The sequence below is a fragment of the Mesoplodon mirus genome (genome assembly GCF_964341445.2).
Source record: "Mesoplodon mirus genome assembly, chromosome: 4".
Lineage (NCBI taxonomy): Eukaryota > Metazoa > Chordata > Mammalia > Artiodactyla > Ziphiidae > Mesoplodon > Mesoplodon mirus.
In genome coordinates, this window is record NC_138979.1 from 180,675,883 (window position 1) to 180,694,926 (window position 19,044).

At 43.8% G+C, this 19,044-nt stretch overlaps 1 protein-coding gene across 3 annotated transcripts in view; it reads left to right on the plus strand.

The window, feature by feature from the left end:
* The window catches only part of AK7 (adenylate kinase 7), a 53,926-nt gene that overhangs the window by 25,066 nt on the left and 9,816 nt on the right, over positions 1–19,044 (plus strand). For 2 of the 3 annotated variants that reach the window (XM_082616802.1, XM_082616804.1), the window contains exons 7-14: positions 2,774–2,862; positions 4,760–4,850; positions 6,140–6,217; positions 7,328–7,477; positions 10,825–10,953; positions 12,842–12,974; positions 17,329–17,457; positions 17,891–17,959. In XM_082616802.1, the coding sequence (XP_082472928.1) occupies positions 2,774–2,862; positions 4,760–4,850; positions 6,140–6,217; positions 7,328–7,477; positions 10,825–10,953; positions 12,842–12,974; positions 17,329–17,457; positions 17,891–17,959 (868 nt within the window). The remainder of the gene's footprint in view (positions 1–2,773; positions 2,863–4,759; positions 4,851–6,139; positions 6,218–7,327; positions 7,478–10,824; positions 10,954–12,841; positions 12,975–17,328; positions 17,458–17,890; positions 17,960–19,044) is intronic. The other variant, XM_082616803.1, reaches the window with a different exon arrangement.

The following is a 19,044-nucleotide window of genomic DNA, read 5'->3' on the forward strand; positions in this document are numbered from 1 at the left end:
GTAGTTTTGATTTGCATTTCTCTAGTAATTAGTTGAGCATCTTTTCATGTGAGGAAGGCCTTTCTAATGATGTGACATTTGAGCAGACAGTGAAAGGCAACGGGGAGCCAGCTAAGTGGCTTCCTGGGGAAAGGCAGTGGGCCCTGCAAATGCAAAGAACCAACGCAGGAGCTTCCCTGGTGGCACAGTGGTTGAGAGTCCGCCTGCCGATGCAGGGGACACGGGTTCGTGCCCCGGTCCGGGAGGATCCCACATGCTGCGGAGCGGCTGGGCCCGTGAGCCATGGCCGCTGAGCCTGCGCGTCTGGAGCCTGTGCTCCGCAACGGGAGAGGCCACAACGGTGAAAGACCTGCGTACCAAAAAAAAAAAAAAAAAAACAGAGCAGAAACGTGCTGGCTGGGTTAAGGTGCAGCAAGGAGACCAATGTGGCTGAAAGTGCTGGAGGATGGGGGGGTGATGGAGTCAAAGAGGTGATGGAGGAGCCAGGTGGATCCCAGCTTTGTAGCCCATTGTGAGGGTTTGGGCTTTTATTCTGAGTGAGTTGGGAAACAGACTATTTTGAGCATAGAAGTGGCCTAATCTGTCTTAAGTTTTCAAGGATAACGCTGTTCTTCTGCTGAGTTGAGAATGTACTGTAGGGGGGCAAGAGCAGGGTAGTGCCTAAGACCTGGGTGGAAATGGTGGAGATACTGAAGATTGTTGGGATTTGGGATGTTTTGAAGATGAAGCCAATGGGATTGGTTCAAAGCTTGGATGTAAGGGTGACAGAAAGAAAGTAAAAGGTGACTTTAAGGATTTTGGTGCAAGTAACCGGAAGTAGGGAGTGGCTGTTTACTGAGATGGGGAAACTGGGAAGGGACAGATTAGGGCGAGGTATGCAATCAGTGGGAAGTTCAGGAGCTCAGCTCAGACACGTTGAGTTTGAGATGGCTGACATCCAAGTGTCGACACTCAGCAGGGAGGGACGTTGCACTGGAGAGTGGGAGGTGTGTTTGGAGATTATGGAGGTCGTCAGGAATAGAGTTATAACCTTGGAAGCCATCAGCATATGGGTGGAATTTAAAACCATAAGACTGGATGGCATCACCTAGAGAATGAGTATGGAGAAGAGAAGAGGTCTGAGGACTGAGTCTTGGGACACTCCTATAGTTGGAGATTTACAAGGATATGAGAGGGAGTCGGGAAAGGCAGCTGAGGAGGCGTTCCCAGTGAACCAAGAGGGGAGTGTGGAGAAAGACACGTGAAAGAAGTGTTTCTAAAACGAAATAATGACCAACCATGTCACACACTGCAGATAATCAAGTAAGATGAGACCGGAGGATTGACCTGGATAGTTTCGGAATCGGGTAGAACAAAAGCCTGATATGAGTAGGTTCAAGGAGGGAGCACGAAGAGAGGAAGGGGAGACGGTGAGAACAGAGGAGCGTTCTGAGAGATTTTACTGTAAAATGGGGCAGAAAAAGAAGGCAGGAGCTAGACAAAGAAGTGTCAGGAAAGGGTGGGCTGGTTGGGTTTTTAATACAAGAGATATGACAGCTGAAGAGCATGAGCTAAAGAAAGCTCTTTCTCTTTGCCCATGCTCAGCTCCCTTTTACCTACCTGACCACCGGAGGCTGGCCTTCCAGGCCTCTGCCCGGGACCCCCTTGTCTTCTCCATCTACACTCTTTCCCTGGGTTGGGCTGTTCAATCCTATGACTGGCGCCAATGACCCTCAAACATCAGTCTCCAACGGGACTCCCTCTCCTTAGTTCTCACTTTGCAGATCCATCACCTCAACTTGGATGTTTCACAAATCCAAACTACATTGACAATCACCCCCATACCTTCAGCTCCTCCAGGGCCCCACCTCAGGAAGTTGGACCACCTTCCACCCAGCTGCACCAATCAGAACCCAACTCCTTCCTCTTTCTCATCCATCACAAGATCCCCAAGTCCTCCAGAGACAACCTCCCCAATATCTCCCTTCTCTCCAACCCAACACCTCCAACTCCCCACCCAAAGGCTAGGAGAAACCCTCTCTTGTCCTCAGCTGTCATGACCTCCATCTCTTCATTTAAACTCTTACTTCCCATCAGCCCTTCACAAGGCAACCAAAGCAAATCCAGTGATGTCACTTCCCTGCTTAAAACCCTTCAATGGTTTCCCTAAATCCAAAATATCTTACAAGATCCAGTGGTCTGCTGTGGCCCCCACCCCTACCTCTTTCACTCTTGAAAAGCGATATAAAATCATCTGGTACATGACAGTTAAACAGTACCCAGACTATCTATTTATTTACTGAAATATTTAATGAAGGGAAAAGACAAGGATTTGGACTCTGAAGATCAGGGTTCAAATCCAGTCAAAGAGACTCATTGGAAGTGTAATGTCCTGGAGGATACTTTATCCACTAAGCATTTCATCTACAAACTGATGATAATTACCCCCACCCAGTGGGGGTAATTTTAAATTTTAATTCTCACTTTTATGAGAATTAAAGACACCATGCATACTAAAGTATTTTCTTTCTATGTAGATGACCACTAAAGACAGCTGATGAGATTATGATTTCTTGAAAAGTATTTCAGCCCTGAGGTTGCACTTTATTTCTCTTAACAGGATTTGATCAGCAACTAAATCTCATCAGAACTGATTTACAAAACATCTTGAGGCTATTATTTCATCGGATAGATAGATCTTTTTGGATGCCTCTGACTATGGCTCTGTCTGTGAGCTGTAATAGTCAGGCACACATAACTTGGGAAAATATGCTTTTGCTTTTCTTTCTTTTAGCTAGCTTGGTTGGGTGAGGTCCCTGCATTACCAGTTTTTGGAGATGGAACAAATGTAATTCCAGCAATTCATGTTCTTGATCTAGCAGGGTAAGTATTCTACCAGATATATGACTTCCCCGAGAATTAGCTGACTACCGTGTTTGTTTCTTACCGAGTGCTAAGACCCCCACGTGTATTATTGTATTTCTTCTTCACAACAACCCTAAGCAGAAGGTACTTTTATCATCTCCACTTTGCATCTGATGAAATAGTGTCCATCACCTAAATGCTCCACACTTCTGATAGCAAGTTCAAGTTCACCTTTTAGAAACCTTACCAGCAGAATAGCATGTCTTCCAATATGGGAAATGAACTCTTTATATGCATTCTGGGGACCTGGTCCTTTGTCCCAGATGAGATTGATATGTCCAGCCCACCAACTTAAATTCCAGAAATCTGTGAACTATAAACCAGAAGCTTTTTTTCTTTTTTTTTTGGCAATTGTTAAGTGATGTTAACACGGGTTTTTCAGACTCACAGAGTATCCCCAGGTCCCCTTCTCCTTCTTTGCAGACACTTACTTAAACAAAGATAAGATTCACTTTATTTGCAGTTCATTGCTTCTACATTTCGAGTTCCAGGGGCTTTATTCTGTCAACCCCTCGGCTCACCCCACAGGAGGGAGCAGCACCTCTCTGAGATTCTTTCTGGTTTCTAGATTCCCCCCTTTTTCTCCCATCCACCAGCCACTATTAAATTAGTCTCAATCCCAAGCGGATTTACAGATTTACTGGGAAACAATGAAGCTTAAGCTTCAAGACGCTCCCCTGCATGGGTCCCTTGCATGACCCTAAACTTCATTTTTCTTATTGTTCTCAAAGAGGGATCCCCTAAGTTGTCTAAGCTTCAGACTCCACATAAAACCTGGATCTGCTCCAGCCAGCATTGACACTGGACACGGCAGGGCTGACACAGACCCTTTTTGCCTGCAGAGATTTTGCATGATTACATTATCAGGTTTTAAAGTTGTGAAAGAATCATACATTATTAAATTAATTAAATTATTCCCATTACACAAGGACTCGGGGGCCCTTGCGGTAGCACTTTTTTCCAACAAGCTTCTTGAAGACTGTCAACTATTTAACAAAGAAAGAAGCTACAAGAGGAAATGTTCTGTGAAATTAATATAAAACAAATATGAAATGGATATTTAGACAGGTGCGTTTGCTTTATTTTCGTTTGACTGAAAAGGAAGCTGAGATGGAGGTAGAATCTACAGTCTTGGGACAGTTTTCCATTCACTATTGTTCCTCTGGAATTTTTTTCATCTGTATTCCAATCCCTGTCCTGCCTCTCACTAGCTGTGTGAATTTGGGAGAGTTGCTTAACCCCTTTGGGTCTGATTTTCTCATTTGTGAGATGCGGATGATAATAGCCTTACCTGATAGGGTTGTTCTGAGAATTCCATGGGGTAACACCTGGAAAGCCCACAGCACAGGCCTGACGGGGTTAAGCCCTCAGACACGTTGGCCATCATTCATAATTAATCCAGAGTAGGAAATCTAAGCCACTCTGTGCTGTGTGACTTAAGGAGTCACAGCTTCTGTGAATCTGTGTTTTACTTTGTGAAACACCTTCCCCAAAGCATTGTTTTGGGACTTTAATGAGCCACTGGGTAAGCGGACTTCATCAACGCAAGTCCTGTCGGGGCTCAGCTACTCTTGTACTTGGGGCGAATCTGGAGCCAGGTGGACTGGCTTCCAATCCCTGCCCTTCTACCTTCCCATTAGCTCTTCAGCCCAAGAAATGTCACTTAACTCTTTACCAGCTTCCTTCACTGTAGAGTGGGGACCATCATCCCAACCCTGACCTTGTTGGAAAATAAGATAATTGCTAAATCACCAAACCCAGCATCTGGTCCATGGGGGTGGCATCCATTGAATTCTATTTACTACATCTCCTTTGTTTATTCCCTCCGGGGATGATGTTCCCTGGCGGTCTGCAGAGTGATACAGAACGTCATAGACCATGTGCCAAAGTTCCATTACCTGGTGGCTGTGGACGAGTCAGTTCATACTCTGGAAGACTTTGTCAAGGTATGGCCATGTCATCCCAGATTGGATGGCATCTCTTAAATCATTTTACCCTCCCCCCCACCGCCCTCGCCAAAGTATTATAATTATGGGATCAGGAGTGCTAACAAGACTGGGGACTCCTAAAATACAATATCCTCAAACCCAAGCTTGCTATTTGTATCTGCAGTATATGTATTGGGAAATTAAAACCACAGTGTTTTTTTCTCCAGTATATGCACAGAGGGGAGCAAAAAAAAGTCCACTGTAGGACTCACACACACACAAATCACACACCGCGCTACTAAAATCTATCTGTGGGGCTTCCCTGGTGGCGCAGTGGTCGAGAGTCCACCTGCCGATGCAGGGGACACGGGTTCGTGCCCTGGTCCGGGAAGATCCCACATGCCGCAGAGTGGCTGGGCCCGTGAGCCATGGCTGCTGAGCCTGCCCGTCCAGAGCCTGGTGCTCCTCAGTGGGAGAGGCCACAACAGTGAGAGGCCCGTGTACCACAAAAAATAAAATAAAATAAAATCTATCTGTGACTTGTTCCCCAAAGTACTCATATGGTCAAGTTCACCAAACCTATGGCCGCTTCCAGGAGCTCTGGGTCTCTGAGGGTCCCCTTTCCTATCTGGGCTGCTCTGGCTAAAGCCACCTGTCACCTTATGGCCCAGCTGGCCCAGCCAGTGTGGCCTTCTCTCGCCCTTTCCTTGGCCACCCCTACTAATTCTTTTATTTATTTATTTATTTATTTATTTATTTTTGTGGTACGCGGGCCTCTCACTGTTGTGGCATCTCCTTTTGCGGAGCACAGGCTCTGGACGCGCAGGCTCAGCAGGCATGGCTCACGGGCCCAGCCGCTCCATGGCATGTGGGATCTTCACAGACCGGGGCACGAACCCGTGTCCCCTGCATCGGCAGGCGGACTCTCAACCACTGCGCCACCAGGGAAGCCCTCCCCCTACTAATTCTTAAGATTTGGCTCAGACATCTTCCTCTGCACCCTCCTGGCTCCATCCCACCTCCCCCATGGGCAAGCCCCTCTTTTCCAGACGCCCAGCATCAGACAATACACACAAGCATCTGTCTCTCCCTTTTCAGACTGGGGGCCCCCTGAGGGCAGAGATCGGGCCTTATTCATCTCTGTGCTCTTTAGCTACATATGCAACAAATACACCGGTGAACACCCTCGGTGCTCTCCCCCGTTGCTTTGCAAATTTTTTTGTATTGTTATGTTTATGTTCATTTGAGAAATTTTATATTGAAACCTTACAGGTCAACCAAATGATATTTCTCTTTTTCTCTAACAGTGCATCAGTAAAAGTACTGGCCCTGGGAAAATCCAGAAAGTACCCAAAGAAAATGCTTTCCTAACCAAGGACTTAACAGTTAGTATATAAGAGATTCTTTTTTTTTCTACTCTTGTCCTAAAGGTGTTGGTTCTTGAGGGGTTTGGAGTCAGAAGACCTGGCTTCCAAGTTCCTTTCACCTCCTCCTGAACAGCTGGCAGTCTTAGCTATCGCAACTTCCTCTTCAGCTCTGTGAGCCTGTGGTTTTTTGTTTTTTCTTTTTTTGAAAAACCCTCCGAGGTTGTGGTCAGAAAATGTATTTGAAAGCTGTCTGATGTGTAAAATGCTCTACAAACACTGGGTGTTGCTTTCTTTGGCCTCTTTCAAAAATTCAAACAGGAGGCTGAATTTCTAATTCCATCACAGCAGCAACGAAAGTACAGTTTTAGTCATACAGTGCATTCTTCCAGCTTGTTTTAGAATATAATATGTTTAGGAATAAATTGCAACAAAACGGTGCATGGGAACATGTTTCTGAAAGAACTGATATCATTGGTTGCCTCGGAGGAGCAGAACTGGGTGGGTGGAGATGGGGACCAAAGGGAGTGCTTTCCCCTCTACTGTTTTTTTTTAATTGAAGTATAGTTGATTTCCAATGTTGTGTTAGTTTCAGGTGTACAGCAGAGTGATTCAGTTATTCATATATATATATTTTTCCAGATTCTTTTCCCTTATAGGTTATTACAAAATACTGAGTAGAGTTCCCTGTGCTATACAGTAGGTCCTGTTGGTTATCTATTTTATATATGGTAGTGTGTATAAGTTTCCCCTATACTTTTTGTTCTTTTGGATTTTGAACTGTGTGATTGCACTACTCAAAAAATAGGTAGTATTAAAATTTGTAAAAAAAAAAAAAAAGGAAGGAAACCTTCCACTTGGGTTTGTAGTATCTCCCTACTCTTTGAGTTGCTTGTGTCACTGTACAAGCCAGGTTGCCGCCCACCACAAGAGTGCAGATGTGAGGGAAGTTTAGGGTCCCAGAGTCTCACAGCAGGTGGTCTGTCAAAACTTAGAGCTGCCTTAGTTGACGGCCATGTTTAGTGAATGTGTTCATATTTTTTTCTTCAGTAACTTCAGTGATTTGGGTTTGTTATAACTCTCAAGTGGTGGGGGGGAAGGACAAATCTCTAATGTTCCTTTATCTCTTAGCAAGAGGATATTGACCATTTACTGGTCAATTTGAGAATGGAAACACTCTTTGTGAAGGAAAATTTTAACATTCGATGGTTCGCTCAAGCAGGATTTGTGGAAAATATCAACAGTATCCTCAAAGAGTACAAGCAAAGCAGAAGATTATTGGTAACTATAACCACTTCCTGTTTAAACTTCTGATTTAAGCAAAGTAAATGAAACTTTTGGTGTAATTACACCAATGAAAGTACTTTTTCAAATGTCTGAATTTCTCAATTCAAGTTCTTTTTCAATCTTTTTTTTTTTTTTTTGGCCACACCACGCAGCTTGCGGGATCCTAATTCCCCAACCAGGGATCAAACCCGTGCCCCCTGCAGTGAAAGCGTGGAGTCCTAACCACTGGACCGCCAGGGAATTCCCTCAAGTTTTTTTTCAAATCTGACCTATTGCCCAGGCCAAAAAAATCTACCTCTATATTCTATTGATACTTGCCAATCGAATATTAAAAATTTTTAAGTTGACAGAGATGACTGTTATGCTTGACACAAATTGAACATGATAGTAAGCCCCAGACTGACTGTCACAGAGTTGTCCCTATAAGGGAAAATGTCTGGTACCTTACTGATCTGCCTGTTTCACCCCGGGTATACATCTGGAAAAGGGTAGGTAGGAGGTGGGGACGTCTGATGATTACTTTGATCTTTTCTTGTTGGCCAGGGGATTTGCCAGTCATTTTAATCACCACAACTTTTCATAGATATTCTTATCTACATATATAGATGAGGAAACCAAGGCTCAGAAGATGGAGCAATTTCTTCAAGGTCACACAGCTAGTCAGGGATTCAAATTAGCTAAGATGCCAATTTAGCTAGAATGGCCTTACTCTGGGAACCTCCACACACCCCTCTCTGAAATCAGGTAAATGCAGCACTTGCCCACATCTTTGGATTTATCCCAGGGAGGCATTCCAAAGATGAGAGTAAATATGACATGAGAAGGCATTTTGAAAACTATAGTCTATGAGTAACAGGTGCCATCATAGTTGAATTGCCATCGTGCATGGAAATACTGCATAAAAGCAAGTAGAGTTGCCATTGTATCCTAAGAACAATATTCTCCTGAAAATCATGCCTTGTTGAGAATCAGTAAAAGATGTGCCACTTTAAAAACTAGAAAGAAAAAATTTTAAAAAAATTTTAATTAAGTAATTAAAAAAAAAAAGATGTACCACTTTACAAAAGAAACAATGATCCGAGACTTCCCTGGTGGTTCAGTGGTTAAGACTCTGCACTTCCAGGGCTTCCATTGCAGGGGGCACGGGTTTGATCCCTGGCTGGAGAACTAAGATCCCACATGCTGTGTGGCACGGCCAAAAGGTTTTTTTAAAAATTAAAAAAAAAAGAAACAATGATCCTTTTAAGCATCTGAGACACCCACGATGGCTCTACTTGGAGGCTGTCCCGAGGCACAGAGCAACCTGAGAGGTTAGACTAGTATTGTCGTTTGTGGGTCAACGTAAAACAACACCCAGTCAGAGTAGAGATGGGACAAGACACCCTAAAGAGACCATATGGTTCCTGATTAGCAAAACTGGACAGGACGTGATAGAAGGAGTAAGCATATCTAAAAATTAAACTGAGTCTATCCATCCCTGGGGGCATTGGTCAGCTTGGCAGCATAGAAGAGGAAACACGACCAAGGACAATGTAGACAGTGCCACACCAGCGACATCCAGCAAGATGGAGCCTCAAGCCAAGGGCCTCCACAACTCCAGTTCCTTTAGCAAGGCAAAGTCATCCCTATGCAGAGACAGGTGCATCCAATCACCTTGACCTAACACCATTCAGCGGTCCATTCATCCAACTCTCTGTGGTCTGATCAAAGCTCATCAAGCTACTTTCTAAATGTGTCTGCCTTGAGGGGTAAATGTGCCAGACACGTGCACTTGGAGTGTTCTGAGTTCAGTGGCAACCCTACTTCTCATTATAACTAAATAAACTACCATTCTGGTTTTGTACCCGGATGAGGGGAGCTTACCCCAGGAGACAGATCCTCCCTTGGTGTGTGGATGAAACAAGGCACGTGAACCTGCCCAGGTGACAGCCAGACCTCAGGCCTTGGTGACTGCACCATGCCTACCTCGGAGCCCAGCCCTGTCCATCAATACTCAGCTCCAGAGATGCTCTCCTGACCGCTGCCACCCTCCACTGCCCGCCGTCTTGGTCATTGCCATCACCCTGAGAGAGCCTGTCCCTAAGCAGACAGGGTTGTTCACGCCCACCACGCCTCACCCAGCGCCACTGCAGTAGCCCTGCTCCCTCCCTTCACAGCCTTGGCTTCCTCATCTGACAAATAGTAATAATAACAATAGTCGTAGTAATAATAATAACGTTAGTAGCAATAATAACGATAACCAGCTCTGTGCATGCAAGCATGTAGTCTTTAAACACATGGACACTCTGTCCATGGAAATGCTTTTCAATGGCATGATTAAAAAAATTTTTTTTAATTTAAAATTTTAAAAATTTGGGCTTCCCTGGTGGCGCGGTGGTTAAGAGTCTGCCTGCCGACGCAGGGGACATGGGTTCGTGCCCCAGTCCGGGAGGATCTCGCATGCCGTGGAGCGGCTGGGCCCGTGAGCCATGGCCGCTGAGCCTGTGCATCCGGAGCCTGTGCTCCACATCGGGAGAGGCCACAACAGTGAGAGGCCCGCATACCACAAAAAATAAAAATTAAAAAAAAAAATTTAAAAAAATTTAAAAATTGCCTTGCAAAATACCAGGCTTTAGTTTCACAACTGTTTGGACCATTTTGAAAGAAATGACTATTTGTCACTGATGTTTTTATTTCTATTAGAAATAAACAAACATTTGCTCACCGGTTATGAATGTGATGAGCTTCTAGAAACTTTTTTTTTAAATGAGTGTATTTTTCAGATGTAGAGAACAAACTTATGGACACCAAGGGCGGGAAAGCAGGGGGTTCAGGGGTGGGGTGGTGGTGGTAGGATGAACTGGGAGATTGGGATTGACATATATACATTAATATGTATAAGATAGATAACTAATAAAAAATAAAATTTAAAAAATGAGTGTATTTTTAAAAACTAGGATAAATTAACTGTTTTCATTTATTTTTTATTTTTATTTATTTATTTATTTATTTATTTATTTTTGCGGTATGCGGGCCTCTCACTGTTGTGGCGTCTCCCATTGTGGAGCACAGGCTCCGGACGCGCAGGCTCAGCGGCCATGGCTCACAGGCCCAGCCGCTCTGTGGCATGTGGGATGTGGGATCTTCCCGGACCGGGGCACGAACCCGTATCCCCTGCACTGGCAGGCGGACTCTCAACCACTGCGCCACCAGGGAAGCCCGACTCTGGGGTCTTGATGGAGGAGTGAGAGTCAGCCTGCAGGATCCCGAGACTTAAAAGGGCTGCGACCCTTGAAATAACGAACACTGTCTAGCTACAGATGGTTCAGAGCTCCCTGTATGATGCTTATTCTCCCTTTTAGCCCATCAAAATTTGCATTCTTGGCCCTCCTGCTGTGGGAAAATCCAGCATCGCTGAAGTGTTGTCCAAATACTACAAACTGCATCACATTAAATTGAAGGATGTCATTTCCGAAGCCATAGCAAAACTGGTAACACTTTTAACTACTTTACTGTGAATTTTTATATTTTAAAAATGCTTTGTCTTAGTTATAATTAAGAAATCACTAATTTTCCATGGCATATCCTACAAAGAGATTTGTTATTTTAATTGGATTTTGTTGTTGGCTCCGTTATGGAAACACAGAAACCCACATGACTTTTCCTCTGGAAGCGTCTTTCATGGGTCGCCCTTAAAATTTAGTCTTTCTCCAGCTGTTGCTCAAAATATATCTTGCATTCTCTCTATTGACTGGAACATTTTCATTTTTTTCTTTATTCTTTTTTTTTAATTGAAGTATAGTTGATGTACAATATTATATAACTTACAGGTGTACAGTGTAGTGATTCACAATTTTTAAAGCTTATACTCCATTTATAGTTATTAAGATGCATTGTCTACATTCCCCATGTTGTACAATATATCCTTATTGTACTTTATTTTATACCTAATAGTTTGTACCTCTTAATCCCCTCCCCCTACCTAGCCCATTTCCCCTTCTGTCTCCTCACCAGTAACCACTAGTTTGTTCTCTACATCTGTGAGTCTGCTTCCTTTTTGTTATATACACTAGTTGTATTTTTTAGATTCCACATATAAGTGATATCATACAATATTTGTCTTACTCTGTCTGACTTATTTCACTTAGCATAATGCCCTCCAAGTCCATCCATGTTGCTGCAAATGGCAACACTTCATTCTTTTTTATGGCTGAGTAGTATTCCATTGTATGTATGAGTATGTGTGTGTGTGTGTGTATATATATATATATATATATATATATATATATATACACACACACACACACCATATCTTGTTTATCCATTTATCTGTTGATGGAAGTTAGTCTGCTTCCATATTTTGGCTACTGTAAATAATGCTGCTATGAACTTTGGGGTGCACATATCATTTTGAATTAGTGTTTTTGTTTTTTTCGGATATATACACAGGTTTTTTTTATTCTTGATGTATTTCTCAGGGTATTATCAGACCGTTTATCAACAGCTTAAAAAAAAAGACTATTTTCTTAGTGCAGTTTTAGGTTCACAGCAAAGTTGAGAGGAAGGTACAGAGATTTCCCCTACATCCCCTACCCCTTGCACAGGCAGCCTACCCCATTATCATTAAACCCCACCAGAGTGGCACATCTGTTACATCGATGAATTTATATTCACCTATCAGATCACCTAAAGTCCGTACTTGCCATTAGGGTTCACTCTTGCTGTTGTACATTCTATGGGTTTGGACAAATGTATAATGAAATGTGTCCACCATTATAGTATCATACAGAGTAGTTTTCACTGCCCTGAAAATTCTCTGTGCTCTGCTGTCCCTCCTTCTCCCCAAATAGCTGCTTCTTATCATTTTATTGGGAATGGTAGGTACTGAAGTACATTTCCAAAGGTGATTATTAAAAGTCTTGATTTCTACAAAATGTGTGTCCCCCAAGTAAGATCCAACCTGATACTTGGAAAAGTGTTGATTCTTTTTTGTTTGTTTGTTTGTTTTTTGGCTGCATCATGCAGCTTGCAGGATTAGGATTACTTCCCCAACCAGGGATCCAACCTGGGCCCCCTGTAGTGGAAGCTCGGAGTCCTAACCACTGGACCACCAGGGAATTCCTAGAATTGATTGATTCTTAAGTAGTTCTGGCATTAGCACAGAAATAGATTATTCTCCTAAAATAGAGTAAGAAAACCCCCGAGGCTCTTATCTGTCTTCGTAGATAGATAGGCGCATCCTGACCACTTTTGCACAGCTGTCCTTGAGCACCTCCCCTGTTTGGGTACCAGCCTTTTCCAGGATCACTCACCAGATGATTTATGAGCAGCCAATCAATGCAGGGCATCATCTGATTTGAATATCCCTGTGGTATGTAGGAGGCGATCATTACACCGAAGGATGTAGGGGAAGGAGGAGAAGAAGAAGGTGAAGAGGAGGGAGAAGAGGAGACCGTGGAGGAGGCTCAGGAGCTCTTGGACGGCATCAAGGAAAGCCTGGAGCAGAATGCAGGTAACCGCACAGCACACGCTGAACTGCCTCTGTAACGGTGGGATTTATTTCCTTGTTATAAAAAACTACTTGTTTGCTATTAAAAGTAAAGTACAGAAATTATAACAACCACACACACACACACACACACACACACACAAAATCATTCACTATCTCAACCCCGGGGGAAAAAATCCCCATTAACATTTTTTTTTTTTTTTTTTTTTTTTTTTTTTGCGGTACGCGGGGCTCTCACTGTTGTGGCCTCTCCCGTTGCGGCGCACAGGCTCCGGACGCGCAGGCTCAGCGGCCATGGCTCACGGGCCCAGCTGCTCTGCGGCATGTGGGATCTTCCCGGACCGGGGCACGAACCCGTATCCCCTGCATCGGCAGGCGGACCCTCAACCACTGCGCCACCAGGGAAGCCCCCTCATTAACATTTTGTTGACTATTGGTTATAAGATGGGAAAGAATTACCTAAGTTTTAAAACAATCAAATGTGTAGTCATAAATATTTATAAAGCATCAAAAAACATTAATTAAAAGGCAAAGGGCAAATCAGGAAAAAGTATTTGCCACCAATATGACAAAGAGTTAATAGCCTTCATGCATAAAACGCTCAGGCAAACTAATTAGAAAATCATTAAATCCTGAAGAGAAAAAAAAAATGGATGAATAACTTGGACCAATAATTAATTCATTCAGGAAGAAATACAAATAAATAGAAAAATATTCTTGCCCACGGGGTAATTTTAACCAGTTTGCTGAACACAGGCATCCCAGTAAGGTGTCCCTTGAAACTCAAACTCTGGACTCATCCTTTCCCCACCCTTGGGTGGAATTTCAGGCTGGTCCCACTGAAGCTCTTAGATAATAAGTAAGTGGGCTCTCTGTTTATTCATGCTTTCAGAAGTCCATTCCAATCAAATAATCACAAACGAAGTTTTGAACTGAGATGTCTTTAAAGGAGCTTGCCACCCAGCAGGAAAGCAGTCAGCAGCAGTTATGAGAAAAATAAAACCATTTCATTTTTACACCTAGATAGTTGAGAACCTCCATCAAACTGGTAATACTGGCATTGGCTATAAACCAGTCCAACGTGTAAGCAAGTTTGGACTCTTACTCAATGGAGAATTTCCCCACCTCCCATCCTCTCAAGCACATTTGGTTTCCTGCCTCTTACTTCTCCCATCTTGCTGGTGGCTGTCTCTGATCCTCCAGGGTTGGGCTGGGGCCAGTCGGGGTCAGGGAAGAAGGACAGAGGTATAAACTGGCCCTCCCCCTGAGCACCGCCCACTGCATTCCCCTCCCCCTGAGCACCGCCCACTGCATTCCCCTCCCCCTGAGCACCGCCCACTGCATTCCCCTGCCCCCCCCCCCCCCCCCCCCGCTCTGGCCCGCCCTCCCCTCTCAGGTGTTCTGGCACCCCACCCTTTGTCCCTCCAGGCAGTCGTCTTCCCAGCTGCTCTTGTCAGCAGTAATCCCTTCACACCCTCCTCTGAAGTCCTGTTTACCCCTTTTCCTCTCCTTCCCCCAGGCCACTCCAATCTAGCTTATGGGGTGGAGAAAATGTTTTTGTCTGCATACACTGAGCATTCACTTAAACCAGCTCATCATCTGAGTCTGGGTTTCTGCTTTGCTGTGGGCTGGGCCAGGAGGAGATGGAATTTGGAATCCCAGAGCAATTGCCCAGAGGAAAAGGTACGCAGAAAAATGCAGATCAACACTTTGAGATATGACACTGCCCCTGCCTCGCCTGTGACACTGGGGAATCACTATTTTGGTTTTAGAGTTTAATAGCGTCCTGGCTCCTACCTTTTGGGAGAGGGGAAAAAAACAAAATAAGACACTCCATTGTGAGGCCACCTGTGGAAGGAAGTCTGGCAAGGCCACGTGAAAGGGCAGGGGACTGGGAGTTTTAGGAAGCCACAGGTGAATATGGCCATGTGTACATACTTTGTAAGCCTGGGGTGTAGGGCCAGAAACAAACATGGGACAGCATTTACTGACAGGAACATATAACTGGTCTCTGCAAGGACCCAAAAGTCTTATCCAATGACTTTGTGTAACAGGATGACGTGAAGTACTGACTGGGCTCTTTTCACGTCCAGGGAGGTGACCACACAGAACAAGAATTATGGCTGAGAGCAGTCATTGCATCACCCAAGTTCAAGAAGGGCCTGTCCTTGGCAGCAGAGTCTGTTCTTCCCGCAGATGCAAGAGAGGCCAAACTGGGTCAGCAGCCTCTGTCTTCAGAGGGGAACGGGGAGGGAGGCAAACCTGCCTCCTGTCAGTCTGCCCTCCCACCCACTTCCTACAAGATGGCGATGGCGCAGTCAGTCCCCTTTACCTTAGGAAAGTACTTTTTTCTTCAAGTTTGTCCCAAACTCCTTCCTATTCATATTTACCTGAAACTAGAAACACGGACCCAGGTCATGTTGAAACAAAATAACACCTGTGAACCCATGGCATTAACCTATGTAGAAATTTCACAGGACGAGGACGCAGAGGTTAGTACACTTCTCCCTCACGTGAACCAATGTGTCATCATGTGATTCTAAGGATTCCAGCAAGACAGATCTCACAATCCCACAGTGAGACACCTCCGTATCCTTTTCTATTCATGATTCCACTCCTGTCGGCCCCTGACTGTTCAGCCAAAATGGGGACTCGGTGAAATCACTAGAATGCACAGAATCCCAGTGGTTGGTGGGATTCCAGGTGATCATTGAACTAGTCTTTCAACTTTGCTGTGAGTTTGAAAATAAAAAGTTGGGGGGGGGATGTATGTAAACGTATCAACTTTTATGTTGATAGCGTAGTGTCTCTACTGTGTATGGATTATTTTAAAAACCTTGGTTACAGCTCTCTGTTTTTAAACCAAGTTTTAGTAATTATGAATATGCATTAATATTAGCATTTTAAACATTACTGTTATTTGAAAGGCAGACTTAAAATTTTAAAAAAAGAAGAAGAAGCAGTGTGGTGTTTTAAAGGCCATCCAGCAGGGCTGTGCTCATTCACTTTAAAACAGAAGTGACCGTCCCCTTCCGAGATGCTCAAAGGCCGCCGGCAGCCAAGATCACGAGCGTATCTCCAGGAGGTCACAGTTCTCTAGCAAAAGGCGCTTGGGCTTGGCCCTTTGTGTCCTCACATTCCATAATTATCATAAACTGCTGCTCAAGCTCCCTTCCGGCATAATGAACACTTATTTCTAAAACAAATAGAAATGAATGACAAAGCTCACTGCCTGAAATAAACCAAAGGATGCCTTGGAGGGGGCCGAAGCTAGATTTCCGAGTATGTGCCTTTCCTTACCAACGAAGCTTTTGAAAATTGAAGATAGAATGTTTAAATAAAAATTGTCCTTTGATATCAGTGTATCCCTCAGTAGGGCTCAGTAGTTGCGGCGCGTGGGCTCCAGAGCGCATGGGCTCGGTAGTTGCGGCACACAGGCTCTCTAGTTGTGGGGTGCGGGCTCAGTTGCCCCATGGCATGTGGGAGCTTAGTTCCCAGACCAGGGATTGAACCTGCATCCCTTGCATTGGAAGTCGGATTCTTAACCACTGGACCACCAGGGAAGTCCCCCTTGACATTTTGTGTGTGTGTGTGCGGTACGCGGGCCTCTCACTGTTGTGGCCTCTCCCGTTGAGGAGCAACAGGCTTCGGACGCGCAGGCTCAGCGGCCATGGCTCACGGGCCTAGCCGCTCCGCGGCATGTGGGATCTTCCCAGACCGGGGCACGAACCCGTGTCCCCTGCATCGGAAGGCGGACTCTCAACCACTGCACCACCAGGGAAGCCCCACAAGAATTTTTGAGATCACTTTACTTTAAAAAAAATTTTTTAACATCTTTATTGGAGTATAATTGCTTTACAATGGTGTGTTAGTTTCTGCTTTATAACAAAGTGAATCAGTTATACATATACATATATCCCCATATCTCTTCCCTCTTGCATCTCCCTCCCTCCCACCCTCCCTATCCCACCCCTCTAGGTGGTCACAAAGCACTGAGCTGATCTCCCTGTGCTATGCGGCTGCTTCCCACTAGCTACCTATTTCACGTTTGGTAGTATATATATATGTCCATGCCACTCTCTCACTTTGTCCCTGCTTACCTTTTACCCCTTCCCCGTATCCTCAAGTCCATTCTCTACGTCTGCATCTTTATTCCCGTCTTGCCCCTAGGTTCTTCATGACCTTTTTTTTTTTTTTTAGATTCCATATATTTGTGTTAGTATACGGTATTTGTTTTTCTCTTTCTGACTTACTTCACTCTGTATGACAGACTCTAGGTCCATCCACCTCACTACAAATAACTCAATTTCGTTATGTAGAATGTGACTGCACAGTAATTTTTTCTTCTTTTTATTAGGTCGACTAGAAGATGAATATATAATTAGATTTATAAAAGAAAAGCTAAAATCCATGCCTTGCAAGAATCAAGGTTACATTTTGGATGGATTCCCAAAGACCTATGATCAAGCCAAAGACCTGTTCAACAGTAAGTGTGGGTGTTACCTTTATCTTGAATGTTTACATTCAAGTAAGTTACAGCTTTATTGTTCAGAGTAATTATAGTCACAATTAAAATAAACAAAAAAATCGGAGCGACTATATCTAAAATGCAGGCTTTCTTAGTTATGGCTAGTTTTCATTAGTGACTACTAGTTAAAATATTTAATTATTTTAAGAATAATTTTATTTATTTATTTATTGGCTGGGCCGGTTCTTAGTTGCAGCATGCGGACTTCTTAGTTGCGGCATGCATGCAAGATCTAGTTCCCCAACCAGAGATCGACCCAGGCCCCCTGCATTGGCAGCGTGGAGTCTTAACCACTGGACCACCAGGGAAGTCCCGAAATATTTAAATTTTTTTGCACTATCCTTAGTAATAACATGTAATAAACTTGACGATGTATATTTTGTTTTACCAGAAGAAGAGGAAGAGGAAGAGGAAGAGGCCAGAGGCAAAATGTTTCCCTTTGATAAATTAATCATACCTGGTAAGTTTAAAAGACTTCTCCAAGGTCATATTTAAATGAATGCCATTTAATATCTCTTTTGTACCAAAACAATCTTTTTGATGTGAATAAAATAGCTTTGTTTGTTTGTTTTAGGAAAAAAGTAAAAGGATACACTTAAAATCAAACTTCCAAACTAAAGAATTCACTGGGGGTAAATATCAGGGATATTAAAATTCTGAAATGGACAGAAGTCCCTTTGTGAGCATTCATTTCTGCTGTTCCTTCCTGTAAGAGAGCAAAAGATTAGCCAATCGGTTGGTGCCCTGACTTTTTTATTTCTGTATTTTAAAAAAAATTGAGGTATAGTTAATTTACAATATTATATAAGTTTCAGGTGTACAACATAGTAATTCATGATTTTTAAAGATTATACTCCATTTGTAGTTATTATAAAATATTGGCTCTATTCCCTGTGCTATACAGTGTCCTGGCTTCTGAGTCAGTTGGCAAGACCCCCAGGGACTCGATCACTGCCCCTCCCTTCTGTTCTGCTTCAGGTGCTAGCCATGCCATAATCTTTTCTGGAGGACATTCAGAATCCAGAATTGAGACTGGGCAGGAAAAAGCTGCTCGGTTCCCTAACTCCACAGCAAGTTTATCCTATTACATGTTTACACAGAGCTTTCACAACATACCCTTGAAAGAGAAATATAAACAACTTATTCCACAAAAAAGGATTTGCTGAGTACTTAGCAGGCATTTCTTGTGACTTTGCCATGAACTTTAAAGGTTTTTTTTCTTTTTTTATCAGTTTGCATGAGGTTTAATCAAGTTTTGGTCATATGGTAAATACAAGAACAGCTATTTTCAGGAACTTAGCCCAAGGTTGTGACTTGGAAGGGCCTGCTTGCTCACTGTGTCAAAGTCCCCAGGAGAGTCGGTTCACAGCTGTAATCCTCTCCTGCTCCTGGTCCAGGCACAGCTTGTGATGAAGCTTCTGGAAGCAGAGACCATCAGAGAGCAGTCATCCTCAAGGATGGATATTTACTGTTTGCCTGAGGCAGGAACACGAAATGCCGAAGGAATGGGCTATCTTAGATTTCCTATTAATTTATGTATTTGCC